The sequence below is a fragment of the Falco rusticolus genome, chromosome 13 (genome assembly GCF_015220075.1).
Source record: "Falco rusticolus isolate bFalRus1 chromosome 13, bFalRus1.pri, whole genome shotgun sequence".
NCBI lineage: Eukaryota > Metazoa > Chordata > Aves > Falconiformes > Falconidae > Falco > Falco rusticolus.
This window is the reverse complement of record NC_051199.1, coordinates 8,223,569-8,250,775: the sequence shown is the minus strand read 5'-3', so window position 1 is coordinate 8,250,775 and position 27,207 is coordinate 8,223,569. Positions and strand designations below refer to the sequence as shown.

Here is a 27,207-nt window from a genome sequence, read left to right as displayed (position 1 = left end):
TGCTGCTAGCAGAGGTATCATGAAATAGGAAACTGATAAGACAGGATTTTTGAAGGCATGAAAATTCAGGGAGATACTTTTCATAGAAGTTCTATGAATAGCAGTCAGAGACACACACAATTTTTCATATCAAAGGTTAAACATAGCACTTCCACAACCTGGAACTTGGACATTTCTAGTAGAACCTAAATATAGTTAGTGTGCAAATTTCAGGAAATATTGAATTGTTGACCTTTTCTTTCAAATTTTCAAGCAAATATTACTTCCTGTAAAGCAACAGAATTTAGGAACTAAACCAAGAATAAGGTACTGGAGTCTACATAATTTTAAAGGATAAAGACGTTTTTGGTGGATGATTCTGAGATACCTTGGTCCATGTATAAAATCGAGAAAGGATTCACTGGCTTGCAGAAGGCTTTCAAATGCTGAAAAGATGGCTAGTCACCTAACATCAGGTCATGAGGAAAGGGGCACCTACTTAAAAGTTTTTCAACATTTCTGACAAAAAAGTTGAAGAGCATGTAAGAAATCAGAGGATTACTTGACTTTCTGAGCTTTTATGAAAAGCTGTGCAGTGAACAATTAAACTGGCTTTATTCTTTTCCTGAAAACTTCCAAGGAAGCAATTAAAGGCTTTGCATAAATCCCTGTTTTGTAAGATTCTACCAGCTCAAATGTGTTTCCTAAGTCCAAGCCGTTGCTATGTGTAACGGAACTGCAAGGTGGGTGGGAAGGCATTGTTGTGTTTTACTTAACCGGTGATTAATGTAGATTTATTTTTGGGCTGATTCTTCATGTCTAAATTCCAAGTCAAACCAAACCAAACCTGCTGAACGTGTATGAAAATTGCAACTGAAACACCAAATCAGAACAGCTTTTCTATGTAAGCACATGGATAGTTTAATGAAATCCACTGTAACTGCTTAAATACTTAAAAGATAAGCCCACAGGTAAATTGTCCAATTGAACGAGAAAGTGACAGTCAAGGAAGGGAAGAACAGTACTGCAAGGAATCCAAGGATGACCTTCAGAAAGGTCTCTTACAGCAGTTATCTGAAGGAAACTGGACATCTCCTGTTACCTTTGCATAAAAACTACTGTGGTCTTCTATTGCATATACACCGGAGTTAGATTAATAAAATAATTTTCTGTTTTAATTGTAGTACACTTAAGTGGGATCCCAATTCTTCTTCTATTTACTTTAGCTGAGCACTGGGTGATAAGTTACTGTAAGACTTTCATTAAATAAACCACATCCAGTTAAATATTCAGAACACAGACAATGAAGACTGAGTTTGAGATCAGGGTGTCTGAGCTGACCGTGGAGCACTACAGCAAACCCTTACTCAGGAGTGCATCCAAATCCAACGATGTCAGCAGAGATGCCTTGGTGAGACAGACCTTGAGGCCACTTATGCAAAGAACAAAAGTTGCCACGCAGGCTGTGTATCCAGTTACACAACAACAGTAAATTGCTCTGAACAAGTTTGAGTCCACAGGTTAATTGAAGTAAACAAATTGAATCGGAGAAGGCTGAATTTGTAATAAAACAATCATTGTAAAATTGGAAAATAACTTAGCAAGACCCTGAACTCTGACTAACTACTTGAAAAAATGCAGTAAAATTCTTCAGTGTCTCGAACACCATTAACTGTCCATTTGAAAGAGCACTAGTGTAGGGCTTGGAAGATCTGTACGCTACAAGCCTGCAGTTTTTTGTCCATTTTTGAGCAGGCATGAGTAAATTAGGAACAGGAACTTAACTGGCTGCTGTGAGGTTACTTTAAAACTTGGAAAGTATGCTATAATATGACAGTAGACCTTTTTGTAATAGATATGTGATAGTGATGGTTGGTTTTCTTTTAATTTAGTTGCTGACATAGGATTCTTATGACCTCAATATGCAAATACTACAAAAAAAAGTAGTAAAACCTAATAAAAATATTACAGTTATCAATAACAATACTAAAGCATGTCACAATTTTCCTGAAATCATGATTCCATAAAGTTACAATTTTTAACATTAAAGTTGCACTTAGAATCTTACAGTTTCATTGGAAAACGATTTCTGCTAATGAAAAAATTCAAGTAAGGATCCTGCTTTCACCTGCCTATGAAGCTTCTGTAGGGTTCATTTCCTGCTTACAAAGAACATGGAATTCTAAAGTAAGAAATGCTTTTAAGACACATAATTATTCATAAGGATTTCCAATTTCAGCCAGCACTAATAATACTACTAAAATATAAATGGATTCATAATTATTTGTAACATAGTCAGGGCCAAGATGCTGGTTAATGTTAAGTTTTGAAGTAATCCTGGCTCTGTCATGCTCTGGCAAAGCTCATGAATCCAAGAAAAGCTTAAAGACTTCATTTCTAATGGGTGGCACTGAATTAAAAAAGAAAAAAAAAAACCCAAAACCAACCTGCACAGTTATCCTGACCTTATTTAAAAGCTGATTATGTTCTTTTTACTGTTACAGAGCATATGTTTCTAAGGTAAGAAAATGAAGGTTTATATTCTCAGCCAGTGCAGTAGCAGTTGCATTGAGACGAAGAGGGCAGATTAGATTTCCATCAGCAGACACGCTGGCTTATAAACTTTGCCAATCCTTAAAGTAGCCCTCAGTAATTTTTTTACTTTCTGCAGCATATAAGCCCACTGATATTGTAATATTTCAATATGGCTAACAGATATCAATTGTCATGAAAGTCTGATGATTACAGAAAGTGTTTTTTAACTCTATCTCTTAAGATAGACAATATCTCAAAAAAGCAGAGCTCTTTGTTAAAAGCGAAATTGATCTTGCTTCAAAATCATATAAAACAAATATTTGGTTTACCCACTACAGTCATTCTTAATATATCTCAAGAGTTCTGTAAATAAAAAAAAAATCGGATTTGATGACCTAGGGAGGTGGTATAGTGGGAACTGACAAATCTATAGTATAGCTAAACGTCTCCTACAGTCTTAGGTGTGGAGGTTTTTTATATGGTCACTTTCACAGGACAAATTACTGATATCACTTTTATTAAACCATTAGCAACCACAATATTTTTTTTTTTAAATATTAGGCATTAATTAGAGAGTCACACATAACAAGACTGGAAGGCATTTTAAGAAGACACATAAAGTTCATCTCTCTCTGCCAAGGCTGCACCAAGTACATCCACTACAATCTGAATAATAACTATAAGAAAATAAAATTTAATGGGTAAAATATAAAAAAGGAAGATTAGTAGATAAGTTCTACTTTCATTTTAAGTCACATTTCAGTAGCAAATAATTTGATTTCTGTAAGCTTCAGTTCCAAATCTAATAACAAACTGGATTTAAAGACAACAACACAGTAGGAAGATATCCATTCAGTTTGCTAAGCACAGTAGACTGAATTCACTGGAATCTGACCATAATGTGATCTACCATTTTATTTCATTTGCCAGAATTTCCAGTTATTAATGTTACGCTCTTCTCAAACCAGCACCTGTTCTTGAGCTGTGCAAACGACTCCCTCTTGCCATTAATTCTGCTTTGGATATTGGCCAGAAAAGTTTTCCCTATAAGACCATCCTATTTCCTACTGTCTGCCAACCTCTATTCAATAAGAAGAAACTCTATTAACCTCAGAGAAATGCATGCCCTGAGGAATCTTTCGTACATAGTGGCCAGCCTGGCATACAACCAGCCACATGCCCTGTGGCCTAATGGACTTTAGTAATCATTTTTGAGCTTCGTGTAACTCCTATACGTCATATCTAGCATTCCCATAGCACAATGAAAGAAATCCTAAAATAAGGACTTTTTTTCTTGTCTGATTGGGTGCAAGAAAATAACTGCATTAGAAAATAAGGTATTTGGCTTTCAAATAAGAACCTTTCTTTACAATGTATATCCACTGTTGCATTGTGACAATACTGCAGTGAAGAGTTTGTGAACTAATTTGCATGCAAGCTGTGAGCTGCTTTTGTAGCCTTGAAACTCGTAATGTGTAATAGTTATTTTCACAATAGGTTTCAAAAATATGGATGGCTTAATTACAGCTTTAAATAATGAAATTACTTAATCATACTGACAGATAAAGCACCTGAAAGCCCTGATTATGTACTGTAGCTGCAGCATGTCTTTGTGCTGTCATACTGTAACTTCAATGTGTCTTAGTAAATTAGATCCATAGTTCATTCATGATGAAATAATTCTATTATAATCCACCTTTCTTGTTGCTAAATTGCATCAAGCAAACATGTCAGTTCAGTAACACTTGATGACTACAGTTAGGTAGTACCCTGTGCTTATTTTTTAACTGTATAACTAGAAAGCTGCTCAGTTTTGCATTTTTACATAAGCGTTCATCACATGTTTAAACATATGCATTTCTAGGCTTTGCTGTTGCCAAAAGACTATCCAGATGCGGAAAGTAAATCAATGGGAAAACGCCACCATACTTTCCTTCCTGAACTGCAGACATCCAGAAACTGCGACACCAAGGTTGGAATAAACAGTGCATGCACATAGATAAATTAATTTATATTTATTGATAACACACACTATTTATCTCCTAAACTGCATCTGGAAAGGATAAAGATGTCAGTCCTACATCAGTGAAATGCTTCAGACACTGCCTGAATGATCCCAAAGCCAACCTGCTCTTCTTGAAAAATAAACAACATAAGGGCCCTAGGAATGGCTCAAGTAACAGCTCTTGCTCTTCAGCAAAATTTTCAAAATTGTTTGTGCATGTTTTGTAAAAACTCTGGTAGCATAAGTGATAAATCCGAGACAATGTGAAATATAATATTAGAAGTAGCTGACAAATAGCAGTACAAATGTGACTATTCACCTTCACATGCATAGCTTGATTGGGAATTTCTGTTCTAGGCTTTATATTTCTAGAGTTCCCAGAGTACTGTATAAACAAGACAAGTTAATAGACACTTTAATCCATCTTATTTAGGCATATTAATAATTCTGTATCAAGATATTCTCTACATAAGAATTTAAATTGATTTGGGGGCCTTCCCACAGTATGCTTTAAGAGCGTAAACTCATTATTTCATGGCACTACGGCAAGTTTTAAATTCTTTTTCATTCTATATAGAATTTCTTTCTTGTGTGGTTTTTTTTTTTCCTTCCTCTTCAATTTGATCAAAAAATAGGTGGTTTAGTGTCTGAAGGGGCCTGTTGGTTGCAACAGTTTAACTTCTAGCTTCCCTAGGTAAGGAGCATAACTATGTATGTTAACAACAGTTTCTCATGTCAGAGTTGAAAGACAACACATAGCAGGTATCATTTTCAGAAGAGTTGCCCTGGTTCATCTAAAGTCTGGGAACTTTCATAGGCCAGCACAAACAGGTCTGAAAATCTTATACCATTGTAATAAAACTATCAGTCAGAAAAAAGAGAAAACTGCAAAATGCAGAATACAAATACACAGAAACACGTCCAAATAATTTCAAGTAAATGCAAATAGATAAATTACAAAATATTTTCTGCAGGCAGCTTGGTTGCTTCTTAACAGCCATAGCAGTTTTACAGAAGCACAGAGCAGTCACTGCATTTAACACTGGACTAGACTGCAGAATTCAGAAATGCACAAACCCAGGCCAGTTTATAGGGAGCACTTCAGAGCTGGCCCAAAGGAATTTTTGTATGTCATAAAGCAATTTCTTGCCAGCCACTGTGATTTGCTTGTCAGGATTTTGTTATTAGCAGTGATATTGCAGTTGCATTAAAAATATATATTAAACAAGCTTTCTTCAAATGGAATCTCAAAGCATATTTTCAGCGTTTATCAGCACTGTTGACTTATCCTTGTGCTACCAAAAGCTCTTTTGAAGCAAGATGCTGAGTAAAAATTTATCAGATAAACATTTAAAGATGGAAACTGTTAAATAAACTGTGCCAGAATAGACAGGGCTATAATGCAAGACGTGGGGTGCTAGGGATGCTGCAAAGACTTTTTAAGTCCTGGAATTATTTCATCTCTGTTGCAGGATTAGCATGACTCGTTTATCATTTGTCTCCTACTGGCTTTGTGGGAAAACACCCATCTTACTTCTTTCTGTAATGTTATTAAAGATGCATGCATAGAGCAGTGCAGGTCTGCATACCAATTTGTAAAATAAGTGATTAAGAGCATAAGAAATGATTTTGTGCTTCAAGTGAAAATGAACAACTAAACCCCATCATAAAAATAAAAGTTAATTTTCAATAGCGCATCATGTTATAAAGTATGGGACTGAGAAGCCTGAAGGTCTTTTAACTAGGTGAAATTCAGTGCACAGAGATGATGGAAGTTTGCATCATCCTGTCTCCTCTGTGCACCCTTAACCCTCTAGGACTGAGAAAACTATGTACTTTTCATAAACATTCACTCATTTTCTTTCTCTGAGTCTCTCAAGGAGGCGGCCACTTAGAGCTTTTATAATGTGAATGACTGTCTTCTCAAAACTAGATGCACACAACTAATAATTTTCTAGAAGTCCCACATATAAGAACATATGAGAACAACTTTCACTCATAAACATCGTAATTTAGTGGAAATAACTAATTTAACTAAGAAAAGCTCCAGACACCAAATCCCCTTCATTTTGCCCTTTGATCACACAACATACATTTCTTCAAAAGCCAGTTCCTGCTCTATCACGTTCTTGGACAGTAGCTTATTTTAAAAAGGAAATGGGAATGAAGGGCTTGACTGGACCAGACTGCTTTCTGCAGGTAGAAGACCCTATTGTGTGTGGTTGGTGAAGTGGTTAAATGCAAATGGAGGCCTTGCCTTGATCCTTCAGCACCTACATGCACATACAAAGACAGAACGCATCATCAGATTTACTTAAACCGCTTTCTCTAGCTCCTATTATGAAAGTAATTGTTTGGGGCTTTTCCACAGTGAAAAGCACTGCAGGCTTATTTTATATTATTCAAAGCAATTTATTCCATCTTAGAAAAGAAACAATAACTTTCTGCATGTTTATCTATTTTTTGCTGACTGACTCTAGATTATGCAGTGCATTCCCTGTTTTTTAACACGATCAATACCAATTTTGCCTGTGGGCTGGAATACTATTTTCAGGACAGTAACATAAGTATAAAAAAGAAAATAATTTCCCATTGTGAATAAAAGCAAGTATGCGGAAAAAAGTTCATCCCTGGCTAAGATCCCTTCTCCTACTCAAAAAAATGTTCCTATTCTGTTGATTTAGAGGAAGGAAAAATACCTCTTGGCTTGACTATCCTCAACATTAGTATGATAAATGTGATCTATATGATGAATAGAGTGCACAGTACACTGTGCATTGTCCTATTTAATGTTATGTTTTCTACAGTCACCAAAGGCTTGAATTCCTTGGTTCATTATTCAAACTATTATTTTGATTTGGTTTTGTGTGAACTCAGAAAACAACAGTTACAACGGATAGAAATTGTGGAAGACACTTCTCAGTGTATTAACCAGAAATCGGTAACACACAAGAATTGTCACTTTGTACAGCAGGAATTCTGAAGATCAAAAGAGGTTTTTCCTGCAGATGAAAATGACAGAAAGGGGCACTACTTCGAACCTTTATGACAGAGTTGCTGAGAGGTCCCTGAAGTGCTTTTGAAAATATCTTTAACGCTGAAAGAAAAAGAAGTCAGAAGATTTGATTTTTTTTTTTTTTTAAACACCTCTAGGGTGAAATTCTGCCCTTGTTAAAATCAATGAACATTTTCCCATTGATATCAACAAAACTCCATTTCTAATACACATGACCTCATTATAAAGAGATCTCTTTTGCAGTCCTGGTATACTTGCATCAAGGAATTTGACAAGGCTGGACAGGGCACCAGTGGCTGAAAGAGAATGTGATCAGAGTTAAGAAGTTCACCAACTCCCAAGCCTCCAAGGGTGCTTTTGTGCTGTGTGGAGCTCAGAAAGCTCCAGCCCCTACCAGGCCTATCCCACAAGCAGTTATTTCCTGTGTGCAAGAGGAGGCTGTACAATTTGATCATTTTCTTAAAACCAGTCACACATCCATAAAATGAGCATAGGCATATGAGCATCCCAACAGAAGTGAATCCTAAAATAAATCAACAGCTTTCTAAGAAAAATAAAGAAACAATTTTTATATTTCATGCTATTCTTAGATGGCCAAAATTTATATTTGGCTGCTTAAATCATTCACTTAGAATCACACCTATGTTTCTACCCATTTGAGACAATTAGACGATGATTTAGGTGTCTTTTACTGACTGGTGACAAAGCATTTTGTAGTAGATCCTGAGGTTTAAAGAGTGTCTTATAGTTAAGTATGAGAAAAGAAATTACAAAAAAGTTGACAAACACATCATGATACTCAATTTAAACCTTTGCATGGGAAACTCGGAAAAAAAGGTCATGATTCCGAATCAAAGGAAACACCTGCACTTCCATGGAAATGGGAATAAGTAAATGGAAGGAACCACCTCTAGCCTGGAATCTTTGCAGTTGTTTGGGAAAATCATGCAGTTTTATTGCCCATTATGCATTAGAGACTTGACACTGGTTTTCTTTAACATGGCTCTTTCCATACCTTTTCTTCCAGATTACTAATGGATTCTCTCACAAGTAAGATAGTCAATTTCCAAAAGGATCAAAGTGGAGGAAAAAATGAAACCATATAAATTTCTTCCTGTGTTTCTTATAAGTAACAAGGATACCTTCACTTTAAAGTCTGCTACCTCTGATTAGTAGCACTTTTGCAGAAGTACTCATGTTGGCAGTTAAAGGCACATATGCTCAGGGTTCCAGCACTCGTGGGTCATGTCAGCACAATAAGTAAAATTTAGCCTAACAAATTCCACTAAGGTTAATGTAACAAGTAGGGTTAAAGACATTGAAAGCCACACTGAAAATAAATCCTTAGGTCTATGAACTTAAAGACACAATCTTCCCAGAGCTAACTTGGCAGCCACTACTACGTGGAGGTTTCAGACACTTGCTGCACATGAATGGCTCGGGTGTAGCTATATAAATGTTACAGGTCTCCTTGTAGTCAGTCAAGATTGGAGCCCACAACTAAGATGTGTGCCACACCTACCAGTCGCAGAAACGAGATCTAGAGAATGAAATTAAGTTTGGAATGACAATAAGCTCACATTCTTGGTCAGTGCCTTGAAAGAATGAGTACTCTTGTGGGCCAGGTAAAGCCCAAAGGAGCTGGTTTAATAAATTTTACTACTCGGCACTAAGAATGATAAATGGTTTTACCAGTTTATGTTTCACCCTATTCCGAGGTCACCGGATTCCTCTCAAGAAAAACAAGCTATGGATTGTTGTTGCAATCATAAGCAAGCTCAGCAACAAAGTACTCTACCACATTTTACAAGGGCTGTGCTTGGTACCGACCCTGAACTGTCTTTCAGAGTCATATATGCAATATGATCTAAGCATCCCATATCACAGTGGGGTGCAGATGGTGAGAAACTGTACAACAGTTAGGTACGGCTTAATTCCCTTGCTTTTCTTCAAAAACCAAGAAATTTGAGGATATGCTGCTACAGAATGAACAGTTTTGAAGGTTAGATTTCCAGAGGTATTGCAGTATCTAAACTTACAAATAAACAACCTGTAGGATTTCCAGAAATGTTTAGAGAAATCAATTTACTTTTGGAAATCTAGCCCTAACTTCTCTTCATATTGAGAACCAGAGGAGTTTGTAGTGCAATGCTAAATTGATTTTGATTTGGTTTTAAAATACCCAGCGCTTTGTAAGTTAGACCACTCTAGGTAAACAGTTAGAAGCTGGCATAATTTTACTACTTTGAAGTGAAAATTTCTGACGGTCTTGTCTTCAAAATCATGCAAATTCCTTACCAGCCCATTATTCACATATGTTTTATTTTCAGTTTCTTTTAATTTACTCTACCATACAGGCCAGATGGAGCACTGAAGAAGAGGTAAAGAAGAAACCTTTACCAGGTCCCTTCATGACAAACTTAGAACAGTATCACCATGACAATATAAATTAATCATAATGGAAGTCTGGTCACACAATCCATAACAAACTTCATATATACTTTAAAATTACGTTCTTTTTCAGCTAGAAAGAGCAGTTGAAAATATACTGTCGAAATCAACTGACAGTAGCTGAATGAAAGGAAATTAATGATGTGACTTAAAATCCCTTTTCTATCTCTAGTTGCCACCATGTAGGAGTTTTCACTAGTATCTGGGAAGGTTCTCCCCTCAGTGCCCAAATGCAGCTCAATTTTTTTGCAGTGCTACAATCTGGGAGCATATTTTAGTTTACACAAACGATTACTGGCAGACAAATATACAGTTTAAAACCAAACAGTAGAAATGAAAAGAGTTAACATATTAAGCACTACTTTGGACTGCCTTTAGTATATGCTCTTGCTGAGATGGCTTCAACAAAATATCTTCTCTCCACGAACAACTCAGAGTACAATTGACAGAATCTCAAAACACCTCCAAGGACTTATTCAGTCGTCCCTAGTTGAAATATTTAGGTTCCTCTAGGATTTACATCACAAGCAATGAGTTCCTGTCAATGGATATTTGGGATTCTACTTAAGTGTCAGCTGAAGACGTGAGAAGTTGTTTGCTAGTGCAGCTTTCCTAGGTTTATTAACTTCAGACAGAATCTGTAGACTTGCCCAAGGTATTCTTTATCCCTTATTAGAGAAAAAGTAGCACTTGTACTTAACTAGTTAGATACACACACTATTAGCATGTTGGTTGAAACAATGCACTCCCAAATTCATACACCTTTCCCAAAATCAACAGACTATCCAGAAGTAGATCTCCGAGGTAAGCAGTGCTTCCTGTAAGGAAATAATACTGTCAAAAGAGAAATATAAAGACTATATGTTGCTCATCAATAACATGGATGCTAATCAAGTTCCCATGCTAATCACACACAAAAATTTGCCTGATGTGAAAAAACAATAGTCCAGTATACACTTACTTTTTGTAAAAGAAAAAAATAATGCAGTCTTGTACTTTCTAGTTTATGTCATTTTTCCTGTCTATTTTTTTAAAAGTATGGAAATGATGTGGAGAAAGTAGAGTAAGAATAAAGTAACTGTACAGAGCAATAAAGATGAAAAAGTTCTTTCACATAATCAAATACATCTCCTGTGGATGGAAAACTATCTTTGACAGTAACTTTTCCAGTATTTTGTCATGGCTAAGTTACAAGAGTTACACACACATTTCATTTATTGAGAGGACATTGGTCCTTTCTCTTTGTAAATGTATAGCAGAGAAGTTGATTGCATTTAACTTTCAAAGTCAAAATACTTAACCTAAACTTTGTATTATCATTAATTTAGATGCTTAGTATATAGTTTAGAAATACAAATCCATCTTCAGCACTCAGAACAGCATGATCCAAGGTGATATCAGTTACTCAACTTGTAATCTTCAATATGATTTAATGTAAATTTACCCCTTTATAAACACTGTAAGATGTCTATCAAGCACAGCAGATACTGATTCCAAAGAGGTTAATGGAAAAGAAAGCAAGTGCTATGACCATCACAAGGTGTCTTACTACATTCATCTGATAATCATGACAAATATCATCTTTTTATATGCCTTTTGAAGGTGAATTAGGAAAGTAACCATTCCTGTATCTACATCTTCAATATCATAGTTCGGACTGAAAGACATGAAGAAACCGGTTTAGAGAAAATACTACTTTGCTGGTCTGTCTAGCTTCAATCCAAATGATCCTTATCCTGCTCAGAATTAATAAATCTATGAAAGGTAACTCTTATCTGTTTAATAATAATTTCCTTGCAAAATACTCTTCATAATAAGGAGAAATTACATACAGCACAGCAGATGAAAGTAAAAGTCTGCAGATTAGATTTACAGTATATTACAAATGGCTTTCTGTGTGTCAGCATACTCTTTATTGAAAAGGTTTCCATCACTTCCATTGTGCTGATAATGTAGAAATTTTTTGTTGTTGTTGTTTAATGATAAATGGGAAAACTTTTAGGGAACTATATGCAATGTCATGTCTTTATCCATTGCTGAAGGATATAAACCTCTACTTAAGTGTTTAAAATGACTCAATTAAAGAGCTACTGTATAAAATGACTCAACCAAGTTAACTCATTTGTCTCTTTTTATGTGGATCCCAATTAAGAGTCATAACAGTTACAAGTTGCAACATAATTGCAATAGACTTCTGATTTCCCAAAGCAATTATGCTGTGATTTGGCTTGTTCTCTATGATTTCTAAAGGAGACGAAGAGAAGGATGGGTTACAGATAAGAAAAAAACACAGGTACCTGATCCAGTTTCCAGTGGAACTCCGCAGGACGAAAGGTGTCCGCCTGATCAAAGTCTTTGCGCAACAGAAATACTAATCGGCAGTTGTGCACGTACAGAGCATAGTGATGTCGGTTCATCTCTGAAAGCAGGGATCAATATGAACTATCATCAACACTTTTGTTTAGGTGACTGTGTTTGAAATCAGCATACACCTAAAATACAAACCCCAACTGAATAAAAACCCCCAAAGAGCTGACTTTTCTCAATATCATAGATCATCATGGTTCTTGGGGAAGCCACATATGGTAAGCATCTTCCTGAATTATGCACTATTAGTTGTGCTCATGTTATATCCAAACTAATAAATAAAATACAAATCAGTATTTATTCTAACTAGTTTCAATGAAGATTTAAAACCATTTTCCCAACATAAATCATAAAAAAAAATGAAACCTCATTTAATTATTTTATCAACTAATTCCCATAAAATCTACAGATGTGTTCAAAGAGATTATCCAAGAAGAAAACCAGTGCTTGAAACTTAGGTAACGTTTTAAGATGAAACTTAGGTAGACATCACTCCCCTCAATAAGCTATCAAGTCAGCAATGCTCAGAGTGGTGCCATCTGAACCTACTAACTATTCTTTCAGACCAAATTACATCAGGTGAGATGGTAACACTCCGCTAAATTTGTTATGCCCTTTGCCTAACGTTTTTTCAGTACACAGACTCACCTGTCTTGTCAGAATTGCACAGAATAGTCTCTTTCTCAGCTCTTAATCCTGGACTAGGTCCATGTTTCATCCACAGAGTGATGGTGAATTGATCAGTTAAATTCTTTGGGACTATTCCATCTGGGATTTTGGCTCCTTGCTTTCCATCAAATTTAAAAATCATGTCATTGTTATCCATGAGAAGCCCAGCTGTCCAGTTAGTTGTTGCACTGGGAGATGGTAACAGGTCAATGGCACCTGAGGAAGCTCCTGCAAATGATATATAATTAACAACATGATGAGAAACTAATCAAAAAGACATGAAGATTAATTTAATATAGGCCAGGGTTCTGATTCATACTCTTTAAATTATTTTTACAACCCAAATTGTCCTAATAGGTTCACTGTCAAATCACATACACATAAAATACTCACTATAGTAGGCCAATAAGAGTTCTTTAGATTAAATATATTGCATAGAAAACTATAAAAATATTTTGAAGTTATCTGTTTTGAAAGTTTCATTATTTTCTAGAATTCATTAATGAAATTTCTTCAGTTATTTCAAGAACCCCTGAGATTAAAATCAAATTCTCTACATCCAGCTGGGAAGCTTTACAACTTCCCTCCCTGACAGCACAGACATATATGGTACGTGGGGATGATGTGTTGCAGAATACAGTACATGGGGACAGATGTAGGACAAGCCATCTAATGTCCAGCAGACAGCCATGAATATTCACAATACTGTTGGTGTGAATGTCAATATATACAGAGTATTCACCTTAAAACAGACATCACTGTAATGATGGCTTCTGGCAGATACACAATGGTTGTAACTCCATGTGTTCTTCCCTAATGGTAGATCTAAGACTTTTAAGCAGTACTCACAATTCAGATTAATGCCCCTCCCCCAACCCAAAAGTAAATCATTAACAAAGTAGTCCCCAGATACAGTATTTGTTTGTTAGAATTAACTGAATAAAGCCAAATAAACAAAAAACAAACAAACAAACAAACAAAAATAACCCCCCCAAAAAAAACCCAACACACCAACCAGGAGTGGAAAACACTGTGGTGCCAAGATCTGACAAACTAGCACAGTTCTTTTCAGCTCTGTGTTTTCTTACAGATTAACAATTGTCAGACAGTTGTAAAAAACATGTAATGAGCTACCCAGAGCCTTTACTTAGCTGCTGAAAGATAGCATTTAGCACAAAGTATGCTGCCCAGAGTAAAAAGCACGAACAATCTTTATATTCTTGTCGATGCTTTGTCAAGCGAGAATAGGGTGAACAAACTGTAACTGCATAAAACACACCACACTAGTAAGACAACCCACCCTCCTTCAGCATCCACGGAGTGAAAAAAGATCCCAGCACTCTGCAGGAGCAGAGTAGAATTTTAAGCCAAGAATGTGTGGAATTATATCCTATGGATTTTTTAAAAACTATTATAGTAAGGATATGAAAGCATTCAGATCATTCAGTAACTAAACTTCTTGGACAGATCTTCAAAATATATTAGTGTAAAAACATTATTTTGAAGTAATATCAAACCTAGCACCTATCTGTTTAGAATCTGAGCACAGAGACAAAGTGTATTTATTTTATAAATTGTAATTCTGGATAATACACCACACTGCAACGGTTAATACAGGGATGTTATCAACAGGAATACATCAAACTCAATTTATCCAGATGGCACAATCTGTGATAAATTTTCTTTTTTTTTTTTTTCCTAAATCAAGCCACTAAAAATAAAATTATTTGCATAGGATACAAGTGAAACCATAATTTTCTCAATCAATTTCCTTTTGCATTAATTTTTATGGTATTTTTTTTTTAAACTCAAGAGAAGGAACAAAATTGATTACACCACAGTGTATATCAAAGGAAATATGTTTTTAAATGCTTACATTAAGTAAATTATGGCCTCAAAGAAGAAGCTTCATCCATCACTCTATCTACTCTGGCCATTATAATGTGGAAAGATCTATTTCTTCCACTAGAAAGAGTCTGTGGGAAAACTCCTAAATGGAAGTCTCTCATATTGCTTTTTAAACTCTGATTTGGCAAGACGCTCAAGTAAACTACCTTATTTTCCCCAGTTAAAGTCAGGCTTGTGTAAGAGAATTTGGGTGATCACCAGCAAGCTCAACAGGTTCTACTTTATCTGCCTGTATTTTTATGGAGATTTATGGGTTCCTTTGGAACCTCATCCTGTCAGTGTGTGTTAATTCTGCCCTGAGAACAACTATTGGATTATGTGCTTGGGAGATTTAGCTGGAAGAATTCATACTGTTTCAATCACAATAAATCCAACCAGCATCCCAAGCTGTTCTGCCATGTACGTGCACAGACCTGGAGCGATACAAACAGGATGTTATCTGGAGGCATTCCCAGAAGAGTCTTACCATGCTACTGGATCAACGCCCTTCTAAAATGTAGCAGCTGATCTCCTTTTCTTCTAAAATGCTTCCAGAAAAATGCAGAGGCCACTGCATTAAGCACAGGTTTGGACCCCTGAGGTACCCCTTGCATATTAAAGTGCTTGTTTTTCCAAGCAGCTTACAGTTGGCCCCACCTCCTCGCCCCAGCCCCGCGTGTTTGTGCTGCAGACTTCATGCCAGGAGAAGCACATACTGACGCTGCCTGCTGAATTGGACCAGACTGTCAGCTTCCCTGGAAGCTGACCACCTAAATAAAACCGAGTCCAAATTACTACTTTTCAATCAGATCAACAACTTTCTCTGAGCCTCCTGCAAAGCTACAGAACCCAGGATAAAAGAGAGGGGGCAGGATCTACCCTCCTAGCTGGAGCATGGCCTGGAATCTGATACTCAGTTTACCCTCTGCCATACATAAGAATTAGCAATCCCATTATTTTGTATTCTACCTACATTTAGAGGGACAGAAGACAGTACCATAGCCATCTTTCCACCATATTCTAGGTTCCTCAACTGATTTTTTTCAACTGATTTTTTTTTTATTAAGTGGGATTTTTTCTGGATATGTTTTTGCAGTCCAAATTTTGTCATTTATACATTCTTTATTTCCTATTGTCAAATGACAAGGTGAAAAAATGCTTACTAAACTGTTTGAAGCACAATACTAGTAACTCCTTGACTTGAAAATGACTGAGGCGTAATTTAATCATTTAAACTGCCCACCTTGACTGTCAAAGTGAGTACAAAACACTGGGTTATTGAAAAGCAGACTTAAATCACCAATCATATAAAAAATGAATTTTAATGCACTGACTTTAGCATCTGAATTGTCCAGATTTCTCACAGATAAATGAATTTATAAACTGGGTCCTTAATTACAGACAGACAATCTTGCATTTTATATGTCACAGATGAGTATTTACGTGTGATCACTCAGTCCTACACCCTCTGCAATCACACAGTGCTTTACTGGTAGAAAAAAATTCAGGGCCTTCTTCCTTTTCAAAGAATTTATTCATCCAACCATTAGATACAAATAAGGTCATTTCTGAGAGAAAACTGATTTCCACAAATAATTTAAACTGCTTTCGTAAGACTTCTTTCTACATTAAGGATGGTAATAAATACTAAAAACCAAAGTGCAAGCCAGTCTAAATGCAATTCTGATGTAAAGTTCATTGTCGTTTACAAACTTTTTTATCAAAGTCTTATTACAAGTTTCTATCCTACCTGTTCCTCTCCATGAAAATATGGAAACCTTGAGAAAAAAAATTCCTTCAGCAGTGAGATTTTTTTTTCCTCCATTTATAGATATGTTTTACATTCCGTCTGTTTTCTTAAGTGCTTCATATTCTGTTCCTTCATGGATGTGCCAAGTACAAACTGGAAGTTCAGCAGTAACATTAGGCAGTGTATCTGCCCACCTGCCCAAAGGCTGCCTGCAACTACAAGGGCATTGACAGACCTGGGGAAATGTTCTTGATCATTCTGCTTTTCACAGTTTAGGCCTACATATGCTGCAGACAATGAATTAAGATTGGACTAGTATTGGGAAACATTTCGTTTATTCAAGAAAAAAAGAGAAAGACTTTACACTCTCTTTTCTACTGCTTCAATGCCAGCGGGTAAGGCAGTCAAACCACACTCGGCAAACCAAACCCCTCAGACTGCACAACCTTCCTCAACGAAGGAATTTTAAATCAGCAGAAAGTACCTACTTTTGGCCCTACACTTCAAATTATAATATTGTCAGATATAGTTGCTATCTGTGTTTTATGTCAATGTAATCATTTGGTGGTTTAGATCTTGTACATAGTGATCTCCTTGAATGATTGTGCCATTTGCAGTTCAGGTCTGTAACAGGCACAAAGCAATGTTCTTTTTGCTGTCAATACAGGTTCTTAGACAAGGCAAAAGTACTTTAGTTTAGCTATAACATCTTTATTTTTATTAAAATGCTATTTTATGAAATCAAGTTCTTAATAGGTCACATAGCCTTGCTCAATCTGTCAGTTTTAGTGTCATTAACATGATGAAGATGCATATAGTTGGCAGATGGGTTTTCTCCTGCTTTTCTAGGATTCCAGCCAGCTGGATAAAGAAACAGAATTAAAATGATGATTGGTTCTGTAATCTTAACTAAGCAATTTTCAGGTTGAAAATATTCAGATTTTATGAGAAAGCTACCACTCACCATTACCTCACTTTTCCAATTTCCACAAGTAACTGGCAATTGTAACTGCAAACTACATTCCCCTGGGAACTGGCTCTCCATTTTTGACAATTCAGTAACACTGACTGAAAATTTTCATTTACAAATTTCTTAAAGGTTAGTGTATTGATCTTAACATATCTGCAACAGTGTTGTGTGGTTATCCAAGCAAATGTAAGCCATACAGCAGAGCAACCCAGACTAAAATCCATGTATTTAAGTGGAAAAAAAATGTACATTTACTACTGTAGCTCTGGCAGCAGCCAGGTAAAAAAGGCATTTTCAAGACGATGAGAATCAATGTTCCACACCACCAGGGCTTCAGATGAGGGCTCTAAGATGACAAAATTTTAGAGGAGTAGGAGAGACAGCAGATCACAAATAGCAAAAGATAAATGGCTTAATGTGTGCCCATTGCTTTGCCATGCACATAATCTTATAGTCACAAAAATACATCAGTATCTCTGTGTTTAATCTACCTTTCAAGATTTATCTTATAGATCATGTTATCAAAAAGCAGGAAAAGGAAGAAAATAATTAGGAAACCTTTCTTCACCAGGATACCTCTTTTCTGAAATTCATGCTTCTTAAATATTTTCACTTAAATGATTGCCCCAGATGTTCCTTTACTTTTCGGGGTTTTTTGTTTGTTTGTTTGTTTTTACTCTGGCACAGTATTTAGCAGCAGAACAGAAAGCTGAGTCAAGAAGACTGAAACACAAGATGGAGATTCAATAGTCATCAAATCCTATAGCCTTCCTACGATGGCAAATCTACACCTGAAATCTCACTATACTGTCAGACTAGTATTCATAAAAAAGGGAAGAAAAAGTGAGAAAGAAGTGAAATGAAGAAAGAGAAAAAATAGAGAAGGGAAGAGGAGCAGAAGAAAAAAAAAGAGCAAGGAGAAGGTATGAAAAAGAGTGAAAACAAATGGAAAAGCATGGAGCACCGGTCAAATATTACCACTCCCTTCATTATCATTTTCATTGCTACAATCCAAAACCAGCTGAACTAAATACATGTCACAAGCAACTGGTGCTTTAACTGGAAAAATACTATTATTAAATGAACTGAAAGCCACATCCATACCACATAATTTCTGTAGAGATTTTTCTGAGTATGTTTCACGATCACAGCCCTTTCCAATGTAATTGGTCTGTAATTCAATGGTGGTATGTATTGAGGAAACTGGTCCATCACACGTTTCTAGATGAATGCTGGGAAACAAAGGTGTGCTGCCAGAACCTGGCTTGTATTCAATCCGTTTGTTCCAGTCTGGAAAACAAAAACACAAACCAACAAAAACATCCAAGAGTGATTAAAATTGGGAAAGGAGTTATATAATTGTAAATGACATATTGCTCTCAAAGGTCACTGTCTCAGACAAATATAAAAGTTTTTGAACTTGACATCAATAAGTTGCTGTCCTAAAAAAAAACGGGGTTTGTGCCACTTTATAAAAGAGTGTCAGGCTTAATTAAGTAATACTACTGCTGCTAGAGTCACACAAGCATGGGGCACATATCCTGACAAGAAGTACTAATTGGTGTCAGTCTGTATCTCCGATGTCCATGCCCCTGTGACAGACTAATGGCTAGCTCTACAGGGATGAGGCTGTCTGCTGCTCTGAATTTGGCCAGATTTCACAGTTTTATGCTACAGAACAAATACCTCCAAGGACCAGGCTATATACATCAATCTCACTGGACCATGACCAAAAGCTAATATAACACATCTGTACTGCCACTTCTCGTCTTCAAATATCTTACTAATTTTGTGAAATATTAACGACAAAGTTACAGCTGAAAGGACTACTTATGCTTCCAGCCAGATTTCCCTAATCTGTGGGTTTGTTTCACAGCCCACAACATTTAAACAATCACCTGCCTTAGGCAGCCACCTGGACATGCCATACATACCACCATGCTTCTCAACTGAAGCACTGAAATTTTTAAATCAGATTAATTATGGTGTTTGCAGCCTGCTTCAGAGGAAAGCCAAACAAGCAGCGTTAATTTAAAATGTGTATTTCGGCTATCTTTACAGTTCATATTTTCATAGAATCATAGAATGGTTTGGGTTGGAGGGGACCTCCAAAGATCACTTAGTCCCTTGCCATAGGCAGGGATATCTTTCACTAGACCAGGTTGCTCCATCATCTGATCTGACCTTGAACACTGCTAGGGATGGGCCATCCACAGCTTCTCTGGGCAACCTGTGCCAGTGTCTCACCATCATCACAGTGAAGAATTTCTTTCCAATACCTAATCTAAACCTACCCTCTCTCAGTTTAAAACTGTTACCTCTTGTCCTGTCAATACAAGTAAAAAAAATTCTCTGTCTTTCTAAAGCTCACCTTAAGTATCGAAAGGTCACAGTAAGGTCTCCCCAGAGCCTTCTCTTCTCCAGGCTGAACAACCCCAACTCTCCCAGCCTGGATTCACAGGAGAGATGTTCCAGCCCTTTGGCCATTTTCATGGCCGTCCTCCTCCTCAATGCTCTAACAGGCTCATACCTTTCTCATACATTTTAGCCAACTCTGGCCAAGTTACCATGCCACATTAATACAGAGATGCAAAAATTTAATTACCTTGATGTCACAAAACCATTCAACTCTGCTACTCAATGTGTACATCTGTAGAATCTGTGAAAAGTACTCTTGCATACACAGCAGAAGTTTCTCTGACTTTTTTTAGACATAGGTATAAAAGGACTACATAAGTGGAAAAATTCTAGGTCCTGGCAGTCAATGAACTCTCTTAAAGCAAATGGACAGAGACATTCTTTCTAAATAGCAGTGGAAGGAAAAGTAATAAAATAGATATACACATTTAGTAGGTGAAAGGTTTTTTTTGTAACAGACCTCATGTTCAGAAAGCTTGAAAAAAGGTGCTCTCTCCCACCACCTTAAACTGGATTAAAAATTTACAAGAAGATCTGAAAGTTCATGCAACCATTTTGAAATGTAATCACATTAGTCCAGACAAAGGAGATAAGATGCTGACAGTCACTGGTCTGAACCCCAAAATTCTCAGATTTTCTTCGTGACTTTTAATCCCAATGGTAATCACATAGCATTTTGTTTTCAAGAAGCTGAGACTTCACGGAACATTCTGAAGGTATGTTTTTTACTAAAATCTTTAGGACTTGTACATCACTGACTAAAAGACAACTATAACTACTTTACTGCCTGTGCACACATCAGCTGAGTTGCTATTTCAGTAGTAATTTTCAGGTAATAGTACTGAGCCCATTCACTCCATATTAAGTTATATTTGATCTGCAGTATTGCATAATTTGTCTGCAATTGTCAACTTAAACAGTTCCCTTGGAATTTAAAGTAACATATAAGGTACATCATTATAATAACAGATTTCTGCTCCTTATCCATTCCAGAAACTTGGGGTTAACTTTTTTTCTGATTGAAAAGCAGCAAATTCTTTCAGATAGTTAAGGTCAAAATAAAACAATTTTCTGTTTTATATACAAGCCAATAATATAGGACTCTCATAGACTTTTATTTTTATATTTATAGACTATTTATATTATAAACTATTTATAGACTCTTATTCACCAGTTAAAACATTATATTCCTCTATTGAAAAGGAAAAAGTGTCTCATATATACCTGAAACATTTCTATCTCAGCAAATTTCACTTTTCAGCCACGTTTTCATTTTCCAGCTATATCAAATTAACAGCACTCATGCAAAATATCCATTAGCGTATGTGAGATGTGACTGAATTATTAACTGTAACATATCAGCAACTGCACACTCAGCTCCAGTTATATGAAGAGTGTCTTATAAAAAACATGCTATATAAAATGCCACTACTCACACAAGGAAGAATAATGGAAGACCTCTGTTTCTGTCACATGAATTGGAAGAGGTGTTTGTTTTCACAGTATTACCTTTCATCTTGGCATAAATGGTAATTTGTACCCAGAGATATCAAACCTTGAACGTTCTAAATCACTCGAATTTATCTCAGCTCTAAATTGTATAACACCAACTAGACTTGAACTACTGTATTTGTACCTTGGTCCCCTGCAGTCTCATAGACCAATTGTCACCCTAAATCCCACTACCACTTCTTTCACCAACTTAGTGCAGGTTTAGAAAGTCCACCAACGCGTCCCACTCTGCACAGAAGGCATTCCCAGGCAGGCAAAAGGCAATACCAGAGTATGATACAATCCTGTGACAGCAGGACAGTCTTAAAGGTAGCAATAGTTCTGACACAAATCAACTGGCTTATTTATACAGTATCTTCCTCCATAGCATTTCAGCACCCCAGAGCTGAAGCTGAGGCCAGAACCCTCTGTACCTCACCATCAGTAACGTTGGGAAGTGCATAGAGTTAGAACAGGCAACATGAAGTGGGGACAGTGCAAAGAGCTTATTGCAAGAAAACCCCAAGTCTTTCATTTAACCTTGAATGTCGTGAAGATTTTTCTTTCTCTCAGAATAATACCCTGTACTGGACACATTCAAAAGATCAGTACCTTTCCCTCCGGAATGTGGTGGCACTTTTTCCGATTCCTCTAGTACTGACTCAGAGGAAGAGATTCATATAACCTGATTCTAAAAAAGCCTCTGAATTTCTGTTATTTAAAAACTGTATCTTAAAATGTTACTCGTGTCTAGGGTTATGCAGTCAAAAGATATATAATCCCATCTGAAATGGTAGGTTGCACTTGATTAGCCAAACTCAACCAACATGGTTCCACCTTTGACGTGAGCTGTCATGCAACACCACCACGTTACAGTGCAAATTCGAAAGGTGAGCACTGTCTCCCTAGCAGCCGGGGAAGACTAATCCCATGGGAATAGTTTGAATAAAACTAGCCCTGTTTAGTCCTGCAGAAATCAGCTTTTGTTTGGATTCTTTAATTCAACAGGCTATTGCTTGCCACTTGTGGTATAGAGCTCTTCCAGACAACATATCTACAACATCACAACATTAGTGTGTAAATATTACAGTGTCAAGTTTGTGGTTCAGATTTCATAAATTATAAAAAAACCTATGTATATATACTTGGATCTCAATCTCTGAGATACTCAAACTATTCCAAGACTGAAATCAATCAAACTTCAGGGAGACTTTGAGACTTTAGAAGTAAAACCCAATGCAATAAGTGAATTTTCCTTATAACAGCGGGATGATGTAAAAATGTTCCTTGATCTCTACACTTAGCAGTTTTATACATCACACTCTCTCCTTTTGATCCATGTATTACATTTTAATTAGTTTCTAATGCTTAATGACACTAAGAATGATTTAATCTGATTTTTCCTTGAAGGAATATGGTACCCACATGTGAAGAGGAGGTATGACCTTTTTCATGTCTCCTACATGTGTGTGGCCATGAAATTTGATTCCACTTTGTGACATTGAAAATTATAGCAATTAAAGACAATTGCAACAGAACCCCTAATATGCCAGTGAAATGTAGCACTACTCTCATGCTGCACTGAAGATGTGTATCCTGGCAGCTAAACATAAGATAATATCTACGCAGTGCTGTTAGTGAGTCTCTGCAGCATCGCTACATAATAGCTGGAACATACGGTTCCCAGAGCAATGTAATTGGTAGGTCTTCTGTTTCCCCTACAGCATATTTGCATCTGTGCTATCTACGTAGGCTGGATACTTGGCTGAAGGTTACTGTGCTTCTTTTGTTTGTGGTTGTTTTCTTTAAAAAAAACCGCAACTTACACATTTCACAGCTTTGCTGAAGGTTGGTTTTTTTTTTATGAAACATTTTCCTATTAATTTGAAAATCTGAAAGATTCTAGAATAAATAAAAATATCAAGTTTACACAAAGCATTTCAAACAAGATCAGAAATATCTCTCTAGTTTTGCCAAAAATTACATTTATTTTCATGATTTATGAAACTCCTTATATGTTAAGAGCAGCAGCCAGGCAGCTCTAGATGCTGTACAATGTATTTGGAAGAGCAGTGCACTGTCCTCACAAAACTAATTTTTTTTTTCAACGCCATGAATTTACTGGAAAGTGCACACATTGCCAGAATATCATATACTGCAGCCACCTCAATAACTACCTGCTGTTAGGCATTCTCCACGTGTGAAAGATCAATGGCCATAAGACATTTCCAAAATGTACACACTTCAGTACTTAAATTTCTACTTTGAGCTAAAGGTAAAACATGTTTTAGAAAAACAGACACAGGGTAACAGTTCTATCATATATCCTCTTGGACAGCATTCTCTCTATGTTTATGGACTTATAAATTGTATCAATCTAAAAAGAAAACCCACACCAACATTTCAAAGGGTTTTAATTTCCCATTTCGCAAAAAACCCAAACCCCAAGACACACAGAGGAATTACCTTATCTGTTCTGCCCCCCCATTTCCTGATTAACCCTCCTCAAAACTTCTGAAAAAAGGATAATCTTACACACACAAAAGGAAATCTCAGCCTTCCAACAGACCTTTCGAGAAACTGAGTGTTGTTTCTTGATGCAGATTACAGGTGAACAAAACTGAGCTAACATTATTATTATCATTTTAATATTAAAGTATATCATTAATGTTAAAATGGATCATCTGCTATGCCTTGTCATCTCAGAAGGAAAGTTAGAAAAAAAGACTAGTAGTGCATGCAGGCCTGGCCCTTTCTTAAATACCTCTGTTTCTGAGAAGATCCTGAATTACTTAAAATAACCAGGTCTGTTCAGGTTGTCTAAGCAGTTTCCCATTCGTGAAATTGTTCATTTTACAAAGGAGTGAATTTCGTAGGATGCCCCCTAGTTAACTGGCCACAAACTGGCTAGTAAGCATCAGCAGAATGCTACTTCCAGGATCCATCAATGTCACTGCATGCTGCCCAGAATATAATTTTCTAAAACCAATTTGCCAAGTTTTAAAGGGCCAAGTAGTCACCATTGACGCAAAAAAAATGCTTTTTCTTTTGGGAAGCAAGTATGGAGCTTTACAATGGTTGTCACAACTCCTACCACTGCTAGGATAATGTATTGTGCTAGGGAAGTTTGGTAGAAATTATTAAAAAAAAAAAAAAAAAAAAAAAAAAAAAAGACTTAAGTATCAGCTAGAAGGATGTGAAAACTTGTGTGTTATGTCTGCAGTTTTTGAAGCCCATGGTGTGAGAATAGGTGGAAGTTTCTACATGCAGAGGAAAAAAGAAATGATAGGGAAAATCTTCATAACTGGATATCCTGTAGGGCTTTAACTCCTGAGCAGAGGAAACGTTAATAGAATGACCAGCTGTCAGTTACATCTCAGAGATTAGAAATTTCTCAGTGAAATAACAGCCCCAGTGAAATTCACAGACATCTTGCAGTGAAAATTAAAACAAGGAAAGACTATTTTTTTTAGTTGCAAATGCAGAAAGGTGAACAAAGGAGTTAACTTCCACAAAGGTACATGGAAGAATTTAGTTAAATAGGTCTAAAATGAATGGTTTCTTGCATATGTTAAGATGGAAAAGACAGGTTGTAGTATTTCAATTGTAACCTATATACAGAACTGCCTAAAAGGAGGGCAATCGCGTGTTACTTGGAAAATGTAAAGTTCATGCTACACAGAGAAGTAACTAGTAAAGATCACTGTGAATCTGCCTTGGGATTGTTATTTGATATTTCCATTAATAGTCTTGGCACAAAACCAGGACTGTGTTAGTTAATTCTGCTAGTGACAAAACCAGAAGGCAATTCTACATTGGAAGTCAATATAGAAAGAGAATATCCCAAGCACAGAATAAGATGACCTTGAGAGCTGGTGTTATAAAAATATCCTTCATAGTAACAATACAAAGTGCCAGTTCATGCTCAGGAAATACAGAAACTGGTAGGTATCACTGAAAAATGACACATGGAAAAAGATGATTCCATTAAGTCAATAACAGCATGTGCACAATCCACTAGTCTGATACAGCCAGGCAAAACAAAGACAGTTTTGGAATATATAAAGCACTGTGTTTCCAGTAAGCAGCTATGGTAAAAAGAGACATGTGAAAACACCCAGAGTGTTCAGAAAAGATGTATTTAGCTGTAACACATACACAGAATTTTGCTGAGGAAAAGAAAGAGTATCTGAAAATTGGACTGAAACAGGTTTGACTGCTTTCTCTATTACTGGTAGTCAAACAAAAGGAAAATTAATGGTGATACAAGTATATAAATATGAACATACGTAAAATTTAAGCTCACAAATCAAAAGTACTCAGAAGTTCAATTAATTTTCAGATGTCTGAAATTGGTATGTAAACAGTGGGTATTCCACTAAAATGGTGCCATTCAAGTGAATAGATGAATGTAAGCATTATGTTATGATTACCTTGTTTTAGGGATGTATGGCTAATGCATGCCCAACAGTTCCAAGACTAGACTGGCATAAAGGCTCCCTGCTTTGCAATAAAATTCATTTTTAAAAATATGTGCAAATAACTTATAGCTAAGACAGCACAAGTATTGCATTTTAAACTGCTAGGTATGTGCACAAGAAAAATAGAAACTGATTTATATTTATTGGAGAAAATATTTGGGCCTTTAAAACTGTTCCTGCAGACTAGGACTATTATTCTCATAAGCAATGTTTCTGTACTTGACCACTCTCTGCCAAACAACCAATTGCTTTGGTAATCATATTGCTCCTTGTTAAAAGCACCGTCAGCTCAAAAGCCAATACAGTTTTGGTTTTCCTCTGTAATTGAATTTTACTAGAAAGCCCACATGAATACCATTCTAAAATAACTCAGCACCTACTGCAAATAGCATCTTTGACTCAGAAGTGATCTAAGATCATTCTTCTACTAAGAGAGAAGGTCCTGCCCTTCTCCGAACAAAAAGATTATATTTCAGCAGAAAAAAATGAGCTGATCTATCCTGTACATGGCCTATGAATGACTACTGAACACTAAAAAGGTGGTAAGAACGTGCCTTTAGATGGTAGCAAAGCCCTGGGTCACCTTAGTGAGCCCTACATGTCTTAAAATTTTAAGATGTAACATGCAATATCCTCGATACATTAACTACTCTTATTAAATGTATTTATAATCTACAGGGTCAATAAGAAAGGAGACTATTTGGTTTCAAAACTATTTTTAAGCAAACATTAAGTGGAAAATCACTGAGTTTTTAAGGAACATCTGTTTTTTTAAGATCAATTTTTAAGCAATTTCTACTTTATATTGTTACTGAGGTAAAGCATGCATTTGGGTTTCACAGGACTTGAAGATGTGCAGGGAAGTGTAGAAAAGCTTTTCAAATTGGTAAAACACATCGGGATGGATGCTGTGAAATCCTGTTTTCTAATCAAAGTCCTAATTTTGTCTTAAACAGGAGGTTATGAGCATTGCTTATGCAAGGGCCATATTAAATTTGGCAAGAAAATAATTAAGTCCTGTTTAGTCAGAGAAGACAATTTGACTTTTAACTTTTTAGACTGTTGTCTTTGCTACACACTTATCTTCCCAAGGAACAGATTCAACCTTCCCTTGTTTGGTTCAGGAAAGGCAGAACCCTCTGACACTTCACTGGGGTGTTCAGCTGATGGGTTTAGAGAAGCTTTTTG

General features: G+C 36.3%; 1 protein-coding gene across 1 annotated transcript in view; it reads right to left on the bottom strand.

Annotated features, from left to right (window-relative positions):
• CLSTN2 (calsyntenin 2) overlaps window positions 1-27,207 on the bottom strand; it is a 233,504-nt gene that overhangs the window by 58,759 nt on the left and 147,538 nt on the right. The window contains exons 5-7 of the mRNA XM_037407422.1: window positions 18,734-18,919; window positions 13,002-13,250; window positions 12,284-12,405 (exon numbers count right to left, since the gene is read on the bottom strand). Coding sequence (XP_037263319.1) covers window positions 12,284-12,405; window positions 13,002-13,250; window positions 18,734-18,919 — 557 coding nt within the window. The remainder of the gene's footprint in view (window positions 1-12,283; window positions 12,406-13,001; window positions 13,251-18,733; window positions 18,920-27,207) is intronic.